The 16,833-nt window shown below is 39.0% G+C and overlaps 1 protein-coding gene across 6 annotated transcripts in view; it reads left to right on the top strand.

The window, feature by feature from the left end:
* The window catches only part of ARFGEF3 (ARFGEF family member 3), a 93,909-nt gene that overhangs the window by 28,605 nt on the left and 48,471 nt on the right, over window positions 1-16,833 (top strand). For 3 of the 6 annotated variants that reach the window (XM_038131529.1, XM_038131528.1, XM_038131530.1), the window contains exons 5-13: window positions 1,109-1,177; window positions 3,910-4,041; window positions 5,785-5,907; window positions 7,387-7,429; window positions 8,408-8,486; window positions 10,342-10,446; window positions 13,160-13,484; window positions 14,832-14,944; window positions 15,682-16,592. In XM_038131529.1, the coding sequence (XP_037987457.1) occupies window positions 1,109-1,177; window positions 3,910-4,041; window positions 5,785-5,907; window positions 7,387-7,429; window positions 8,408-8,486; window positions 10,342-10,446; window positions 13,160-13,484; window positions 14,832-14,944; window positions 15,682-16,592 (1,900 nt within the window). The remainder of the gene's footprint in view (window positions 1-1,108; window positions 1,178-3,909; window positions 4,042-5,784; window positions 5,908-7,386; window positions 7,430-8,407; window positions 8,487-10,341; window positions 10,447-13,159; window positions 13,485-14,831; window positions 14,945-15,681; window positions 16,593-16,833) is intronic. The other 3 variants (XM_038131532.1, XM_038131533.1, XM_038131531.1) reach the window with 2 other exon arrangements.

Here is a 16,833-nt window from a genome sequence, read left to right as displayed (position 1 = left end):
CAGTGTATAGTAACTTTTCAGTATGACTCTCAAAATGCTGAACAGTTTATTTATGTCCTCCTTCAAGAAAATGTCGCACTCACCTTTGCACAGACTCTTCTGTACTTCGCTTCTAGTTAACAACCATTAATGCTGACTTATCTGATGCCCTAAACTTCCTTGTGAAGTAGAGAACAGTAGTTCTGAGTAGGGCTGAGAAGCTGTAGGGACCAATACATTCGTGTTAATGTGATTTGATATTTGCTGCTACACTTATCCCAAGAAACTCATACTACTTCAGAACAAGCCAAACATAAATTCTGGTACTGGAGGGGTTTTATGCTTTGAAGGAGAGAGAACAGTAGCTGAGACTCTGTCTTCTGTGAGAGAGAAGAGATTGGAAAGGAAGACTGGAGAGAGGGAAGATATCTCCAGACACAAAAGGCATCACACCGCAGCATTTCTCACTGCATTGCCTCACTCACCCATTTACCCTGGGGGTTCACATCACATTCTTACTCCCTTTCTCTTCAAAGTAAGAAGCTGAATTGGTCTTTAAGTGTCTTGTTCTTCCTGCTGAATTCAGGACAGAAAAGGCCTCCCTTCATGAACTGGGGCTTATGGATGTTTTTGAGCTACTCATTATCAAGTGACTATAATACACTTAGTGGAAATATCCTGTGCTGGGAAATCCTCAGGCAGTAATTAATGGCTTTTTTCACATAATGCTTATCCGTCTGTGCCACTTAAGCAATAACTTGCATTGTATTTTTCCTTCCTCTTTTGTTATATTGATAGAAAAGAATGGAAGGACTGATTATAAATCATGCAAAGCTTGTGGTTAAAATATGAATAGGGGTCCAAGGCCAGAGTTGATCACTGGATTGTCTTCCTTTTGGTGGTCATATGTAGGAGACAGCAATAAGTAATCTATTGGGTGGTGCCTCTGGAGCCAACAGGTGCAGCTTCTCAAGAGGATCTCCTCTATCCCAAAAACACACGGGGCTAAGAAGCTTTTGATGCTATTTCTCAGAGTTGGAAGGAGATGTGGCTAGGAGCATATGGGTGGAAAAGAGAGTGAATAATGGCTGAAACGTAATTTTTTTCATTTCCTCTCTTTTGATGCAAGGTCTTGCTCTGTATAACATATACCTCCACCTTTGAGCTGAATGGGAGTTCGGTGTTGAAGATTGCTGAGGTAAGTGCCTCGGTTATACCACAGCTTGGTGTCACTTAACCTTTCCCCACTACCTAGAGTGTGTCTTCCATATGTAGCCTGGAACTGAACCAGTCTAAAACACGTCTACCATCATTAGGACTGGTATTACCTTATTATGCCTGGTGTGAAGAAATAGTTGCAAGTCAGGCAGGTTTGGGCTTGCATGGGAAGGCAGTTGAAGTTGACTGATAATTGTATATAACAGCATTGCACATTTACTACTTCTCATATTTACTTTGCTTTTTGCAATAGAAAAATTTTCTTGAGTTCTTCATAAAACAGCACTGTGCTGATTTCCTACTGGCTGCAACTCTAACACTAATGAATTTTCCTGAAGAGAAGTTCATAAGCCATAGTGTGCCATGTTAGCATAAGTACCTCAATGTTCCTTGTGTGTATCTCTTTCCTGACACATCCAAGTAAAATATTTATAATGTCCCTTGATCCATTGGGTTCTTAGTCACTCTACTCCCTTTATTCCATTAGATTTTAGTCTGAATTAAATTGTAAAGTAGCTTTGGTTGTAGAAAAACATACTTGCAGGCATATTACCTGAGCCTTTGTAGGTGAGTGATATTTTTAGTAGTGTGTTGGAAACTATGGGCTGTTTGTTCAGCTTAGAGAAGATGCACAGGAACACTTATCCTCCTGTGCAAACCACACTGCTGTGGGCAGAATCTATTATAAAATTACATTGTTAATGTGGTATGGGCAGAGCTAGTATCCATGAAGGAATGTAAATGTTATTTACATGTCCTACACTCCCAAGTGTATGTACACATTTAGAGATGTTTTACTTCTCAGTTTTTGTTTTTGGGGTAGGGTTTTTTTGGTTGTTTTTTTTTGTTTTTGTTTTTTTGTGTTTTTTTTTTTTTTTGTTTTTTTTTTTTTTTTTTTTTTTGTAATAACAAAGATCCATGTGAAAATGGCTTACTTTAGCTGGAAGTTACAGTATTTTCTGAGTTCAAGAATAAAACTGACCTTGCCTTATCGGAAGCTGGGAAAGGAGTTGTAGGGATAACAGGGAACCAAAGAAAATTACTTCCATTTTGTAAAAGAAAAAAGGGCTTTAAAAGGCAAGGATACAGCATAAATAGTTCATCTATATAACATATACCAGATGAAAAAGATAGTAATCATTCTAGATTAGCACAGCTTAGATTTTGGTTTCTCTTGTGCTAGGTGAGACCATAAGGGGTGGCTATTTTTGGAGGTCTTTGTAAGCCCCATCTGTAGATGCTGCAGCAGGGATGAACTGAATTACTGCTGAAAGCAAGCCACAGTTTTTAAATTTCTACTAAACCCTCTTTATGTCAGTGTCACATACTGAAAAAAATATGGATAATTTCCCCTACTGCAGTTTTTCTCACATTTCTCACAGACTTCCTAACATGCAAGGCAAAAGCTGATGAATTCAGCTTAGTGCATCTCTTGGCTGTAGGTAAAGAGCTTAAGATTAAACAAAGTGCTTGCTGGCAAAAGCATTTAATGGCTCTGAACCCTTCAGCTTTCAGTCTTTAAGAGCAGTACCTGAGACTGGGAGGAAATGGTCAATCAGTCATGGTCTGTGCGGTATAAACTGTAGAAATAATCAGAAATAATATTTTCTATTCTCTCTGTAAACAGGGTTGTTATTCATCAAAAGCATTCTGAAAATTGGCAGTTGTCTTTCACAGATTGATGTGAAATGCTGCTGGTTTTGGTAGTTGCATTTCACTTTTATTCTCAGAAGGCCAAGCTGGTTTTTAAAAAGCTTTGCTAGTGTACTGGTACAAATTAGGACAATGCTAGTTCTTTTATTGTGAACAAGACTCTAATGCATGATGAGATGTGCCAGCAAAGCAAGCAAAACTCTTTTTCTTCAATGAATTGGAACAAGCAATAATATAGAGTGTGCTTGCCTCTATTTGGAGTGTTTGGGTGTACAGTTATTTTCTCCACACTTCTTGAGAAAACACTGCCTCAGGTTTTTCTAAATAGCCTAGGTCTTTCTAAATAGCAAATCCTACCAGGCACATACATGTTTCCACAAGTTCCTGCTGCCCAGGCTTTAGGTAAGGCAAAGATTTTAACATAACTATGCTTTTGTATCTGAATTAGCCAATATATAAGCAGTAGGAAACAGAAAATAATTTCTCAATTCAGCATTTGGTTAACTTCTGACTTGCTCTAAGGGAAAGGTTGCAAAGAGAAGCTTTCTGTTCCAGTGCCCATGCTATTTATTTATTTTTCCAAGCCAGTCCCTTAGTTTTCCTAGCCTGCACTCTGTAGCAAGTAGAACCAGTGCAGGATTGGAAAGGTTCTGCCTTCATTACTGATGGAACTCCCTGAAGACTTTCTCTGACAAACAAAGCCGCAGTCTGGCCATTTTGCACTGCACAATCGTTTGCAATTCATGTATACAAAACAATGGCACTCGAAATCATTCTGAACCTTATCTGCTTCAAATTAAGAAAGCATGCAACATGAAAACTACTATAATTTGTGCCCTAAGTATTAATAATATGGAAGATAGATTAGTAGTATGAAAAATAGATTAAATCTTGCTCTGTGCACCTTCCCATGCTTGCCTAAACACCTGCAGGAAAATTTAGTTGTTGTTGTTGTTTGTTTTTTTGTGTGTGCTTGTTGCTCCAGTGTGCCTTCTGGAGGTTTATTTTTTGTAACTCTGTTGTGTTTCATTAGCTAACCCTTCTGTGTTTTGCTCTTAGTTGTGTTTTGCATGCCATAGAGCTGGAAGTCCCCGAATGCATGAAATGATCAAAATGTCCATTGCACACCTCTTTGGAGCCCTGAGCTCTCGCATTTTTACTGCTGCTTCTTCATCAGTGGCTTTTCAACAGGTACCTTGCCCAGCCATTTAGAACACAGGCCTTCTGTAAGATTGCAACTCAAGTATTGTTTGCTTATTAGCTTGCATGGGGAGGGGAGAGAAGGAGAAGATACTAACTATGCTCTTTCCTGAAAGTCAGCCTACCTCTAAGAATGGTACTTCATTAATTAATTGAGGTACTCTAGAAGAAGGCTTATAGCTCAAAAAGAGTGATCTCAGCAGCGCTGGAATGGTTTGGCCTCTGTGAAGGGCTGTATGTGGTTAACAAGCTTTTAGGGTTATTTTTAGGATTCAAGGGATAGCTGAATGATGGGCAGAATTGGTCCAGGCCAACTTACAAGCACATCTTCATTACTGACCTATTGACAGCTTGGTTTCATTTCAACAGGAATTAGAAACAATCAAGAGTCTTGTTTGTGTGCCTATGTCAGTACTGATCAGATTATGTAATCAGATCACTTTAATTTTTCCTTCTTAAAAACTTGTCCTCATTAGGGAACTATAAAAGTGACTTTACATCATATAATATCCTTCTCCTTCAAAAATGTACACCAGATGCATTTTTGTATACTCCTTATGCATATAATTTATACTACATATTTATATTTTTAAGAATTAATATTTTTAATAATTTTTCACAGCTAGTTCCATTTATATTTACAGTTCTTACTTGCTATATATCTAAACAATGGCAGAAAAAACCTGCTAAAACTGAAAAATGTAAAAGTATGTGAACAGTCATTTACTTTTTTTTTTTTTTTTTGGTTACTTGGTTTGAATTTGGGGGTTTCTTTTGGTCATTGTGAACGATAAAGCTTAGTGCAGGACAGAGGACCAAAACTGCTTCTTCAAGAAGACTGTATTGTACAGTTCTGTCACAAACCTGCTCAACTCCATCAAGACTTTTATCTACTTAGTAGTTACTGTGCAATGTGCTTAAACTGTTTACTTCAGTTACAGCAGGTCTTACAGAGACCCAGCACCTCCCACAAATTATCTGATGAAGGATAGCAACTGCACTTTGCAGTGTGCTGTCCTCAGGATCCTAGCTGTGTAGCACTTTAGCAGCCACTTGTGCAACATCACCTGGGGCAAAAGTCAAGCGTGACTCTGGGCACAGCACATTGCCAGAAAACTGCCTGCAGCTGGGTGTGGAGTTGGGAACTGGATGATCCATCAGTGTTCTTCTATTGCTACCTTGGTTCCCATGCGATCTCTGAGAAGAGGAGCCCTCTGTTGGATTGCCAGTTATTAAAAGGCAGTTGTTTGTGTTATTTATGGTAAAGTGCGATTGTATTTTCTGGGTTAAGAAAGGCCTTAAAGGCTTTCAGATGTGTTACAGTACATAATGATTATCATAGAATAAGTGGCAAATACCTGTACATCAGAAGCAACAAGCTTGAAGACTTAGAGGGTATTTACATTGCAGACAGACTTGCAGCGAGGTAGTTACAATAAGTATCAAGAGATGAATAATCAAAGCAGCATTCAATAGTGAGACAAGTACCAAAATCACTTGGGTTTGACAGGAGCCTTTGCCAGTTTTGCCCTACCATTCCTGCAGCTGTGTGACAGATGAATTACTTGGCTTTCCAACCAAGACTGCTAAAAACTTCTAATGCGCTAATAAAGCAATAAGAAATAGTAAGGAAGGCTGACTATCTGCATGTGAGAGACCTTGGTATCCTCCTAAAATGTGTTCCTGGTAAGTGGGAGTTGATCTCTTTGTACTGCTGTCTTGTTTCCTCATCAGGTTTGCATTGAGACATATGTATCTAGCTGTCACCAGCGGAGCATTAACACCGCTGTGCGGGCAACCCTCAGCCAAATGTTGAGTGACTTGACTTTACAGTTACGACAAAAGCAAGAAAACATGGTGAGCCTTCTGGCATCAACAAATGCTTCCATGTCCATGGCTGCATAGCATTTTGTTCTCATTCATCTGAATGCCTTATGGCTTTTATTTGACACTTCCTCTAATTAATCCTGTTTAAAAGCCTTTTTTGGGCTCTGACTATGCCTGCCTCAGAGCTCTCACATTGTCAAACTCTAGTTGGTTTTTTTTTCTTTGCATTAAATAAAAGAGACCTTTGTTCTGATGTCAGGCTGCCTCAGCCTTTTCCATTCTTTTATTTTGTTTTCTTGTTTTTCTAAGGTGTATTGAAATCCTTCTGCCAAAACCTTTTGCATGACAAATATTTACATAGTGAAAAAACAGATTCTCAACAAAGGAAAGTGTAATTGAGATTTTTCTTCTACTTTTTTATGGAAGATAATTTTAAGTTAATGAAATTATTTTTTTCTTTGTTAGCAAAAAATAAATATAATTTTATTTAATTATTAAAATCCATGAGAGCTGTTTGAATGACATCCCAGCATATTCTCAACTGTAGATGTTCTGAGTACATGTGGAATTACATTGGCTTCTTACATTGTTTGTACTGTTTTTTATAATACCATATTGTCAAAGAAGTACTATTTGTAAAAGTCAGTTTCTATTTATTAGGAAAATTTGAGGACTGTGGTTGTACAGATTGTTTTCCTTACATCTGTTTTGGGTTAAGATGATCACTTTTATTTTCGATTAGTAGACTAGATTGGTTTTATCCTGCTGAGCAACTGCAAAAATAATTAATCCGTTTAAGTAAACTTGTCTCCTGTTGGTGCGAAGTAGGTTCATTTTACTAGCCAAAGCATTTACCAAAAAACCCCCAAACAAACAGACAGAAACATTATGGATCTGCAAATTCAATTTTTGTTAGTTCTTTCCTTAGCTGAGGAGTAGATAAAAACATATGAGAACATTTAGTTCCTGACATTTTGTCATTGATGCTTGAGCGAATTTGGCTTGACCCTGTTGTGCACGATAGGAAGAATCCTATACCACAGCTGAACCAAATGATGTATGAGGTCATTTCCATTTCCTGGCTGCCATTAATTCTGTTGGTACTGTAACATTAACATTGTCAGTGTTCTGAATTCTCTAATACTCAATTGATTTTGGTTTCTAAGTAGTTTGTGAAGTCTAAATTATGCTTTTCTCTCAGGTATTTTCAATGCAATTTATATGCCTAATTATTACTGAGTTGTTCTAGGTGTAGGAAATCCCTTAAGGACTTACAAAACTTTCACCTGAATGAGATGCAATTTCCTTTAATCTAAATGACTGTTAAAACAGATCTAAAGGAATTTTTAAATATGTTTAGCAAAAAGCTTACTTAAAAACCCTAACAAAAAGCCCAAAACAGATAGAGGACATAGAGGAATTTAAGAAAGTTCTGCTGTTAAAGTAATGCTTCTATAGAGTTCCTCTGCCCCTTGCATCAATTACACCGCCTTTGTCTTTCCTCAACAGATAGTTGAAAATCCTGACACCTTGCAGAAATTCAAGAGTCAAGGTATTTGTAATATGTTTTTAGTGACTCCTTCCAATCCAGCTTTTTTATTCTTAACTTTCTTTTTATCACCACAGTGCTGTTTGATGTCATGGGAGTTGCACCCTTAGGATTTTGTAACTTCTCTATAGTTTGGTGCTTTCTTGGTTACCTGTGATAAGAACTGAGATAGCCCTGTTAGCTCCTGGTATTTCCAGTTGTGTCTTCATTTGGACCATGGTAACAGCATTGCACTCAACATAGTAAAAAATTATTGTTTCAAGGTGCTAACTTCTAATTGAGGAGTTTCAGTGGTCTGGAAAAAGTTTTAGTAAGTGCCCGTACTTCCTGAAATAAAATAGATTTGCAGAGTAGAATGTGGAATCTGAAAACAATCGTTACTCTGTTTCAGGCCAAAGACATTGTTTATATAATGACTACTTGCCAGGTGATTATTTTACAAGAGAATGTTTTTCTATTCCCATTGTGGCTTAACTTTCACTATCTTCTAGTAGGAAAAATAGTTTCTGGTTTTGACCTTCACTCAGGATTTCTGTAGAACTTGTGTGAATGGAGGCTAAAATCTTTAAATAGCACAAGCATTTTTTTATAAGATCAGAAGTTGGTCAGACATCAGAAAATGTGTAAGAGAGAGAAACTGCAGGGAGAGATAGAGAAATTGGCTCCCATATAAAAAACTGGGGCCAGTCTTTTTTATTATTTAATTATATACTTATTTTATTATCTGAATTTGATTTCAGCTAACCTTCTGTAAATGCATGTAAGCAATTAGTGCTCTCTCTGGGTTTAATACTGCTGCTTTTGCATTTTGTGGCAATCACTTTCCAATCTAGCACTTTTCCTACTGCATCTAATCTATTAATTTTGGTAGCCCTGCTTCTTGTTTAGAAGCTCTGACCAGCTCTGAAAACCCATGCAGTTAATTGATGTTGTTATCCAGCTGCTCATATATAATGCCTCTGATCTTTGTCCTTTTTGGAGGTACTTCAGCTGAGTCTCTTTGTGATGATGTTGTATCTGTCCTCACTGTGCTCTGTGAGAAGCTCCAGGCTGTCATAAAGTGAGTTATTTAAGTTTATAATTACAATTTATTACCTGGAGGTTGAGAGTTTCACTGATGCATGAGATTGTGCGGTTGTAGTTCTGGAATTATGGAGCAAAGCTGTGCTTAAATGAAGTGTTTACTAGAGAAAGTGTTGTTCATGATGCATTAATTTAATCCTCACTTGAAATGAGGAGCTAATTTGCTTCTTTTGGCACTGTTCAGCTTTACAGAGCTTCCAGTAAATCTAATCTATAGGTAACTTCCATACAACAGCAAAATACTAATACAAAATACTAATAATCCAAGGAGAAGTTTTGTTTTCTGGCTGGAAGAACCATCATAGAGTAACAATTACAAGAGCCATGGAAAAACCTAACAGATACTATATTCAGAATTAATAAATCTATCCTTCTTAGGCAGCCTTTATCCAATTGAAGTAATTTGTGCTGTCAAAGAATTCCTCCAATTTAGGAATATCATACACTCTACCTACTTGAAAATGTGTGATCATAACTTCTAAAATGTCATTGTTATGGACAGTTAAGTGTGTTATGTGCTGTACAATTTTCAGAAACTGCGAGAGGCAAAGATAGCACAGGCATCTCTGTGCAGTTCTTTTGCAGACTTTCTTCCCATGAGTCTCTCTAACAACAGCAGGATTACAGAGGAATGCCTTACTTAGCATTATTTAATCAGTGTCAGCATCTGGGAAAATAAAATCAAGAGTGCAGGGATGCCCTGTGCATGGCCGTGCAGTTGTCAACTGCGAGGTGATGATCATCTGCATTAAGACTCATTGTTAGAAATGCTGTTGGGAAAGAAGGCATCTGTACCTGGAATGCATATTTCTTTCCCAATAGGAGTGGACTGTTGTGAGGATATATAAGAAGCCAGCAGTTCTCAACCCTCCATAGCATAGAGTTCGAAATCCAGCTTTGACCCTCAGGATTCAGTGTTTTCTCCATGGCACATGAAATGTGTATTGTTGTACTTGGATGTAAATTCATGTATGTGAACAAAAGGAACTCAGGCAGTGACAGAAGAACAGATATTTCTCACTCCTTAATTTAGATTCAGATAAATCCATTCTTCACAGCTTCCTTGACCTACAATCATGTATCAGAAAGTACATTCCTCCAGCTCTCATTTCTGACCAAAAGAGAGTTATTAAATCCTGGTTTACTTAGGAGTGAAAACCAAACTATGAGTACACTTGCAATGGAGTGCTCCTTTTGTAAGGCAGACCTCAGCCTTGCTTGTCTTCTGGATCCCACAGCTGATGATAAGAGTAGGGGCAGGCACAGTGCACGTTACAAGTTTATCAGTCCCAGGTGTCCACAAGTTCTTTAATATTCTTTCTCATTAGGGTTTCTTTGAGTTTATGGTTCTGACAGAGTTACTGGCAAGGCCCTGAAAGGTAGCCATGTTATTGTGTGACTTTCTGCTTGGAGGCATTAACTTTTGACCATTGTGGCTGTCACCAAGAAAGAAAAAACAAAACCAGAAGAGAGTAGCCTAAACATGCTTCAGATTGCCTGAAGAAACTATCCAATATTCCAAAATGTTCTATTTTCTCCTTTTCCTCTGTTTGAGGTTCCTTCCCAAGATTGTAGACTGAATTTGAGTAGTTACTTGGGTTTTATTCTTCCTATTTTTTCACTCTTTTTTAAAATGTAGTAGATCACTGCATGTGATCAGTACAAATAAGTGGGATGATGCAGGTGATCACACCATTGTAAATTGATAGAAAGAAGCCAAATGAATCACTACTGTAAATTATGGTATAATTTTCAAGTGAACTAATGTGGTTATTTTAGAAAATTAAGAAGTCTGTTTTAATGTGAAGTGAATGGCATCTTTTCTTTGCCAGTGACAATCGTCAACTTCAGCTTCTTTACTTGGAGTGTATCCTCTCCATGCTGAACAGCTCCTCCCCCACCATGCACCAGCACAAAGGATTCACTGATCTAATATGGTGAGTACATCTGAAGACTAATGCACATACTCATTTTGTAAATGTAAAAGGACCTGTTCCCCCTAGCCTTGCAAAAAAACCTGCAAAAAGTCTCCAGGTGTGAGCAGAGCTTACTGTTAACCTACCATCAGTTCTTTCTATGCCTCATATAAAATTGGTTAGGACTGCCTGCTCAGCTACCACATTAAATCCTGGTAGTGAATTATCACTGTAATGAGGTCTAATGGATTTAGCCAGAACAGAAAACCTCTTATGCTTTCTGCACTAGCTTGGATTTGTGTGTGGCATTGAACACAGAGATGCTCTGCTTGTTGTAGGAGGGTACTCTTGAGATTCTTAATGTTCTGATACAATAATGCAGGAAGATAAGCAAAATTAATGTCAAATATGTGCTGGTGACCAGAAATGCTTATTATGACCTGCATTGTTATGTAAGGTTTGAGGCTAAATAGTCTTAATGTTGCTTCTATTTTATCAAGAAATTCTCCCTTTTAATACACTTCATCAGGAAGGCTTGATATCTTTGGCGTTCATATCTGCCTCTAAATTGATACCATCACATCAAAGCACCTGAAATAATCCTGCTTTCCTTGTGATTGAAATAGTGGGGTTTTTATAGCCTGTGGATAATTGAATCATAGTAATAAAGCAAGAATGTAACTAATATGCAGTTCTTTGCAGTCTGTACCCATCTTTTGACCTTGTCAGGTGATTGTATTAAGGAAAGATATATGTGACTGTTAATGACAAATGTATTTTTTGTGGTTTTACCCTGTAATTTTTGAAATGGAAGTGATTGACTTGGGCCCAATTCTAAGGATGGAATATGTAGAGGTGCCCATAACACCCCTGCTGTCCTAGGAACATCAGTGGCTACAAGACTGGCAGGTGTTCACACTGGTAACACTTGGCAGTGTTGCACAAGGACCCAGTGCTGAGGCCTCTCTGAGGTCTAACATAAGAGTTGAACTCTCTCTCATGGCAGATTCACTTCAGAATTTTCTGCCTTGGAATTTCACCCAACCCATTTTTTTCTGCTTATGTGACAGACTGTGGGGCCATTCTGTAAGTAAGGTCACTGAAATGATCTCAGTTAAAAGAGAACACTTTCTGTTTTATTTTCAATTTACATGCTTTTGACGATCCAGCTTATGCTGCAGATCTACAGGTGTTTGTATCTGTAACTGTGTACCATGAGGGCAAGCCATCAGGGGTGGGACTTCTTAATCTGCACTGTTGCCAAGGAATGAACATGCATGCTTCAGCTACCTGCTTCAGTGGGGCAAAAAACCCCCAAAACACTAGGAACATATGAAACAGTTTAAACTGCAAACATCATTTTGAACATTTAGTACGCACTAAGGTAAGACATTACCTGTCTGGTGAGGTTGTGATGCAAACTGGTAGCTGTCATTACTCTTTAAGGAGCTGTTGCCTACATGCACACAGCTTTCACCCTGACGGGCACTTTGTAGTCAATTCCCAAAGAGGATAAAGAAGGGAGCAGACAGAGAAGATTTAGCTCTGTGTGCTGACAGTGTTCTCCATATTTTGCTACAGAAACACTTTGACAGGACTAAGATGTGTGAGGAATATATTGTTGTTGCAACCTGTGATTATGCCTGCTTTGAGACAGGCATATTTCTTAAGCAGTGAATTGTTATGTTTTGAAATGAACTTGATCGGAGAAATAAATGGAATAAGCAGATTCAAAGTCATTATCTGATGTCCTATTAAAAGCTGGTTTTCTTTCTGTGACTTGGGGAAGCTGAGCTGTTTCAGATATCTTTTTAAGAGAAGCAATGAAAATTCTAGACTGCATGAAACCTTGAGAAAATAAAATGTAGTTACCTATGAGGATGTGTTTTATGAATTGTTACTTGTAATTGGGTGCTTGCTCTAGGTACTTGCTTGAACCTCTGAGACGTGGATGAAAACCAGATTTGGGACTCATTGTCATGCAGCACTTGACTTCTTAAATTAAGGTCTTGCAGACTGAAGTAAAATGTCAAGTGTGTGAGTGCAAAGCTTAGATGGCAGCTAATGGAGCAAACTGCTAAGCTGGCTTTGGTTCCACAGAGGAGTGATCTGCTGGTGTTGAATCACTTAACACGAGTGTTAGACAGTTGAAGGAAGGATGGGTATTTACTGTATAGTGGCATATGTGTAGTATAGTGCACACTGTGAGTTATTGTACAGGGCTTTCATTATGTTCTCAAAAGACAGCCAAGCAGAGGCTCACAACTAAGGGTGCTTACTAAAATAATGCATGGGCAGTTCAGTGATGGAACATTCAGCCTTCTAGTTAACATAGATTAGTTCTTGTTTAGTCAGGTTTTTTAAAGCTCCCAAGGTGAATTGAAAAAGAGACACTGAGCAGTGGAAGCCTAGAATTGCTACTTCGTGATGGGCTGCAGCTGGTGAAAGAGGCAGGCATGCTGTCCTGCAAAGGGACAGCACTCTGCAGCAACATGAACTTGCAAAATTGCTACTATGTTTCTACAGCACACAGAGGTCTTTCCATACGGACTAGCATGCTGATGCTTGAGAGATGAAAGAAGTCTGGCATAATTTGTTTTTCTATCTAACCACTGCTGTTTGACTGATCATTAAAACAAGAGTGTGTATCTCATTTAACCATGGGCTATTTTCAATCTGTTCTTGTAAGAGTATTTTTTTTCCAGTTACCATCTGCTGCGTTTCTCTTTCTCAGGAAGCAACTGTGTCCAGCCCTAATAGTAATCCTGGGAAATCCAATCCATGATAAAACTATCACCTCTGCGCACAGCAGCATCTGCCTTGAGGCTGATTCACCTTCCTCAGGGATCTCTGATCATGGCCGGGGTTCAGGTTGTTCTTCCACAGCACCTGCCCTTAGTGGGCCCGTTGCACGGACCATATATTACATTGCAGCAGAGCTGGTTCGACTGGTGGGGTCAGTGGAATCCATGAAGCCTGTGCTACAGTCTCTGTATCACAGGATGTTGCTTTACCCACCACCTCAACATCGAGTAGAAGCCATCAAAATTATGAAAGAGGTAGGACAATCACATGTGCAAACCCAGGCATGTAAAACAAAGTGTTTATTTAACAGTAAGTTTTGCTGATACTTGCACACCAATGCATTTCAAACCTTCCCACCTAGGGATGTTGAAATTGTCCTTTCTGAGCCCAGCTGGTACATCAGCACCACTCTGACAGATAGTTTGATGCAATTGTAATAGCTGTATTTGTCTCCATAATACAAGCTACTGTGGCAGCTCAGTCAGTGCTCGTGCTGTGGTGCTGCACGGAGCAGATCCTGTCACTGAGTCACAACTGCTCTTTTGCGTGAGATAGAGCATAATGATCCAGTTTGTAACTTCTTTGGCATCTTTCCCCAGACACATCCTCACAGTGTGGTTTCCAGGCATGAAGGTGAATATATGCTTTGATAACATGCCCGGTTTTTGAAATCCAGTTTCTTGGATTTTTTTTAATAGATACAAGAAAGCTGCCAGTGGCTTAAGAAGTTATTTCAAGACCAGTCCATTCTGGCCTCTTGCCCAGCGTCTCTGAAAGCTCTAGAAGTGGAACACTGGGAGACTTGTTTCAGCACTAGCTGAAATTAGGGACTTTTCTATTCCACATGGGCACCTTTCTTCTCATATTGTGGAAAAAAAGGAAATTTATGTACTTTGTAGGAACAGTGGTATCTCCTAGAGAATTTTTCATCTAGCTTGTGCATACCTAGGCTGTTCTATCTCTAAAAAATCTCTCTTAACACCACACAGCCACCCACTTGGTTCCTGTCTAAACTAGGAGTCATTCTGTCACTGTCTTTCTCTATTTTTAAACCATAGCAAGATGATAACTGAAGTTTTAGGAAAAGCTTAGTCTAATGTTGTTTTGTGCAGGACATACCTGTTGCTTCTTAGGGTTATTAATATATGCTTGTTTGTATTTCCTGCTGGGCATTAACAATGTGCCACTTAGCAGGTTGAGTATGAAGGAATCACTTTGCCTATCTTTGCATGACTCCATAATTACGTAACTAGGTGGCTGAGGAGAGAGCTTTCCTTTGGTATAAACTATAATAAAAAAATAATTAATGTAGGCATAAAAATTGTCTTGTGTGCAGTATCAGCTGAAAAAATTAGTCAAAAATGTAAAGCATTGGAGAACATTCTAAATGTGATTCTTGCTGAATATTCTCCTTTACTTGTTTTTCTGTGTCTAAAAAGAGGAAAGGCAGCTTTAATAAATAGAACATCACTGTGTCATTTTCATTTGCTGCAAGAAATTACAGTAGTGCTACCTTGGACTTGATAGAATTATGACTTATTTATTGTATTTAAATAATGCTTAGATAATCTTCTACTTACTTCTGTTTCCTTTCCTTTCAGATACTTGGCAGCCCTCGGCAGCTTTGTGATTTGGCAGGGCCCTGCTCTTCTGAGTCAGAATCCAAGAAGAGGTCTATTTCTAAAAGAAAGTCCCATCTGGATCTTCTCAAGCTGTACGCTTTGTTTCCTCCTTTAGCCTCTTCTGTCTTAAACCTGTGCACACAGAGCCCTTAAGCAGTTCAGGAGCATACCCAGTATGAGCCAGGGTATCTGCCTGGTTAAATAAGATCTGAGAATGGAAAAGGTGTAAAAGCTCTTGCTTGGTTTGTCATCAGTCTGGGCCTGTTTGGAAAGACATAGATAACTACCTTGTTGAGTTTGCCAATATTCCCAAATATGTTGGTTTACAGCTGAAAATTTTTGAATATATGTCCTTAAACTTGCAGTAAAATAAATGTGTGTTTCTTTAGAGGTATATTTTCAAGATGAAGTCAAAGGAGGTCATAGAAAATTTAAATATCGTCACATTGAGCAAGAAGGGTTCTCAGTTCCCATAAAGATCGTATCTTGTAGATAAGATCATTTTCAGGATACAGATGGCCTTTAAATTTACTTCAGCTGGGTGCTGAGATTTTTTTTTTAGTTAAATGCTTGACTGTAAGAGAGAACATGCTGTGCATGATGGTTTGAGTGCGCGGTAACTTTCCCTTCTTGGCACCCCCTTTACAGAATGACCATGTTTGCATGGTAGACTTAATAATCTGTTCTTACACTGATTGTCTTTCTCAGGAATAGTCTTAAAGGATAAGTTCACTTTTTTTTTCCTGGTTTTGGAAAGATGGTGTTGAATGACAGTGACATGCTCACCATACATGTTGCATCACTTAAATAAACTCTGTGTTGATTGTAGTATCATGGATGGGATGACGGAGGCGTGCATCAAAGGTGGTATTGAAGCGTGTTATGCTTCAGTGTCCTGCGTCTTTGCCCTGCTTGGAGCGTTAGATGAGCTGAGCCAAGGGAAGGGTCTTAGTGAAGAGCAGATCCAGCTGCTGCTCCAGCGCTTGGAAGAATTGAAGGATGGGACCGAGACAAGCAGGGACTCCATGGAGATCAATGATGCTGACTTCAGGTGGCAGAGACGCATCCTGTCCTCAGAAAACCCTGCCTGGGAATCAGGAAATGAGAAAAGTCCTGATATCAGCATTAGCGTTACCACAGACACTGGTCAGACTACTTTGGAAGGGGATATGGGACAAACAACTCCAGAGGATAATCCAGAAAATCAAAAAAACTCCCTGCCATCTCCAGCTGTACATGAAAGCAAAGAGGTTCATTACAGAGAACCAGAGTCAGAAACCATTGACCAGCCAGATGTTGTTCAAAGAAGCCACACTATAGTCTATCCAGATATAACTAACTTTTTATCAGTTGATTGCAAGACCCGGTCCTATGGATCCAGATACAGTGAAAGTAACTTCAGTGTAGATGACCAGGACCTTTCTAGGACTGAGTTTGATTCATGTGATCAGTATTCCATGGCAGCAGAAAAGGATTCGGGCAGGTCCGATGTCTCAGACATAGGCTCTGACAATTGTTCCCTGGCTGATGAGGAGCAGACCCCGCGGGATTGCCCAGGTCACAGGTCCTTACGCACTGCTGCTCTCTCTCTGAAGTTACTGAAGAGCCAAGAAGCAGACCAACACAGTGCACGGCTCTTCATCCAGTCACTTGAAGCGCTTCTTCCTAGGCTTATAGCTCTTCCCAGCATAGAAGAAGTGGATGGAGCACTGCAGAGCTTCTCTTCAACGTTCTGCTCAGGTTTGCAAGCAAATACTTACTGTCTAATGAGCATGCACACTCTGACTGCACTGTACACAGATTCCCTTGTAGGATTTTATCTTCAGAGAGCATACCCAAAATGAGGAGGTTTGGGCTTTACACCATACATTCCTTCACAGGAACATACTTCATTTAAGGCAAAGCAAATTGAGTATGCAGGCACTGATCAGGGAGGTAAATCCATTGACTCTTAACAGGCTCTGGATTATGTCCTGAATCA

Source organism: Motacilla alba, chromosome 3, assembly GCF_015832195.1.
Source record: "Motacilla alba alba isolate MOTALB_02 chromosome 3, Motacilla_alba_V1.0_pri, whole genome shotgun sequence".
NCBI lineage: Eukaryota > Metazoa > Chordata > Aves > Passeriformes > Motacillidae > Motacilla > Motacilla alba.
The sequence above is the reverse complement of the archived record's forward strand: the minus strand, read 5'-3'. Positions and strand labels throughout refer to the sequence as shown.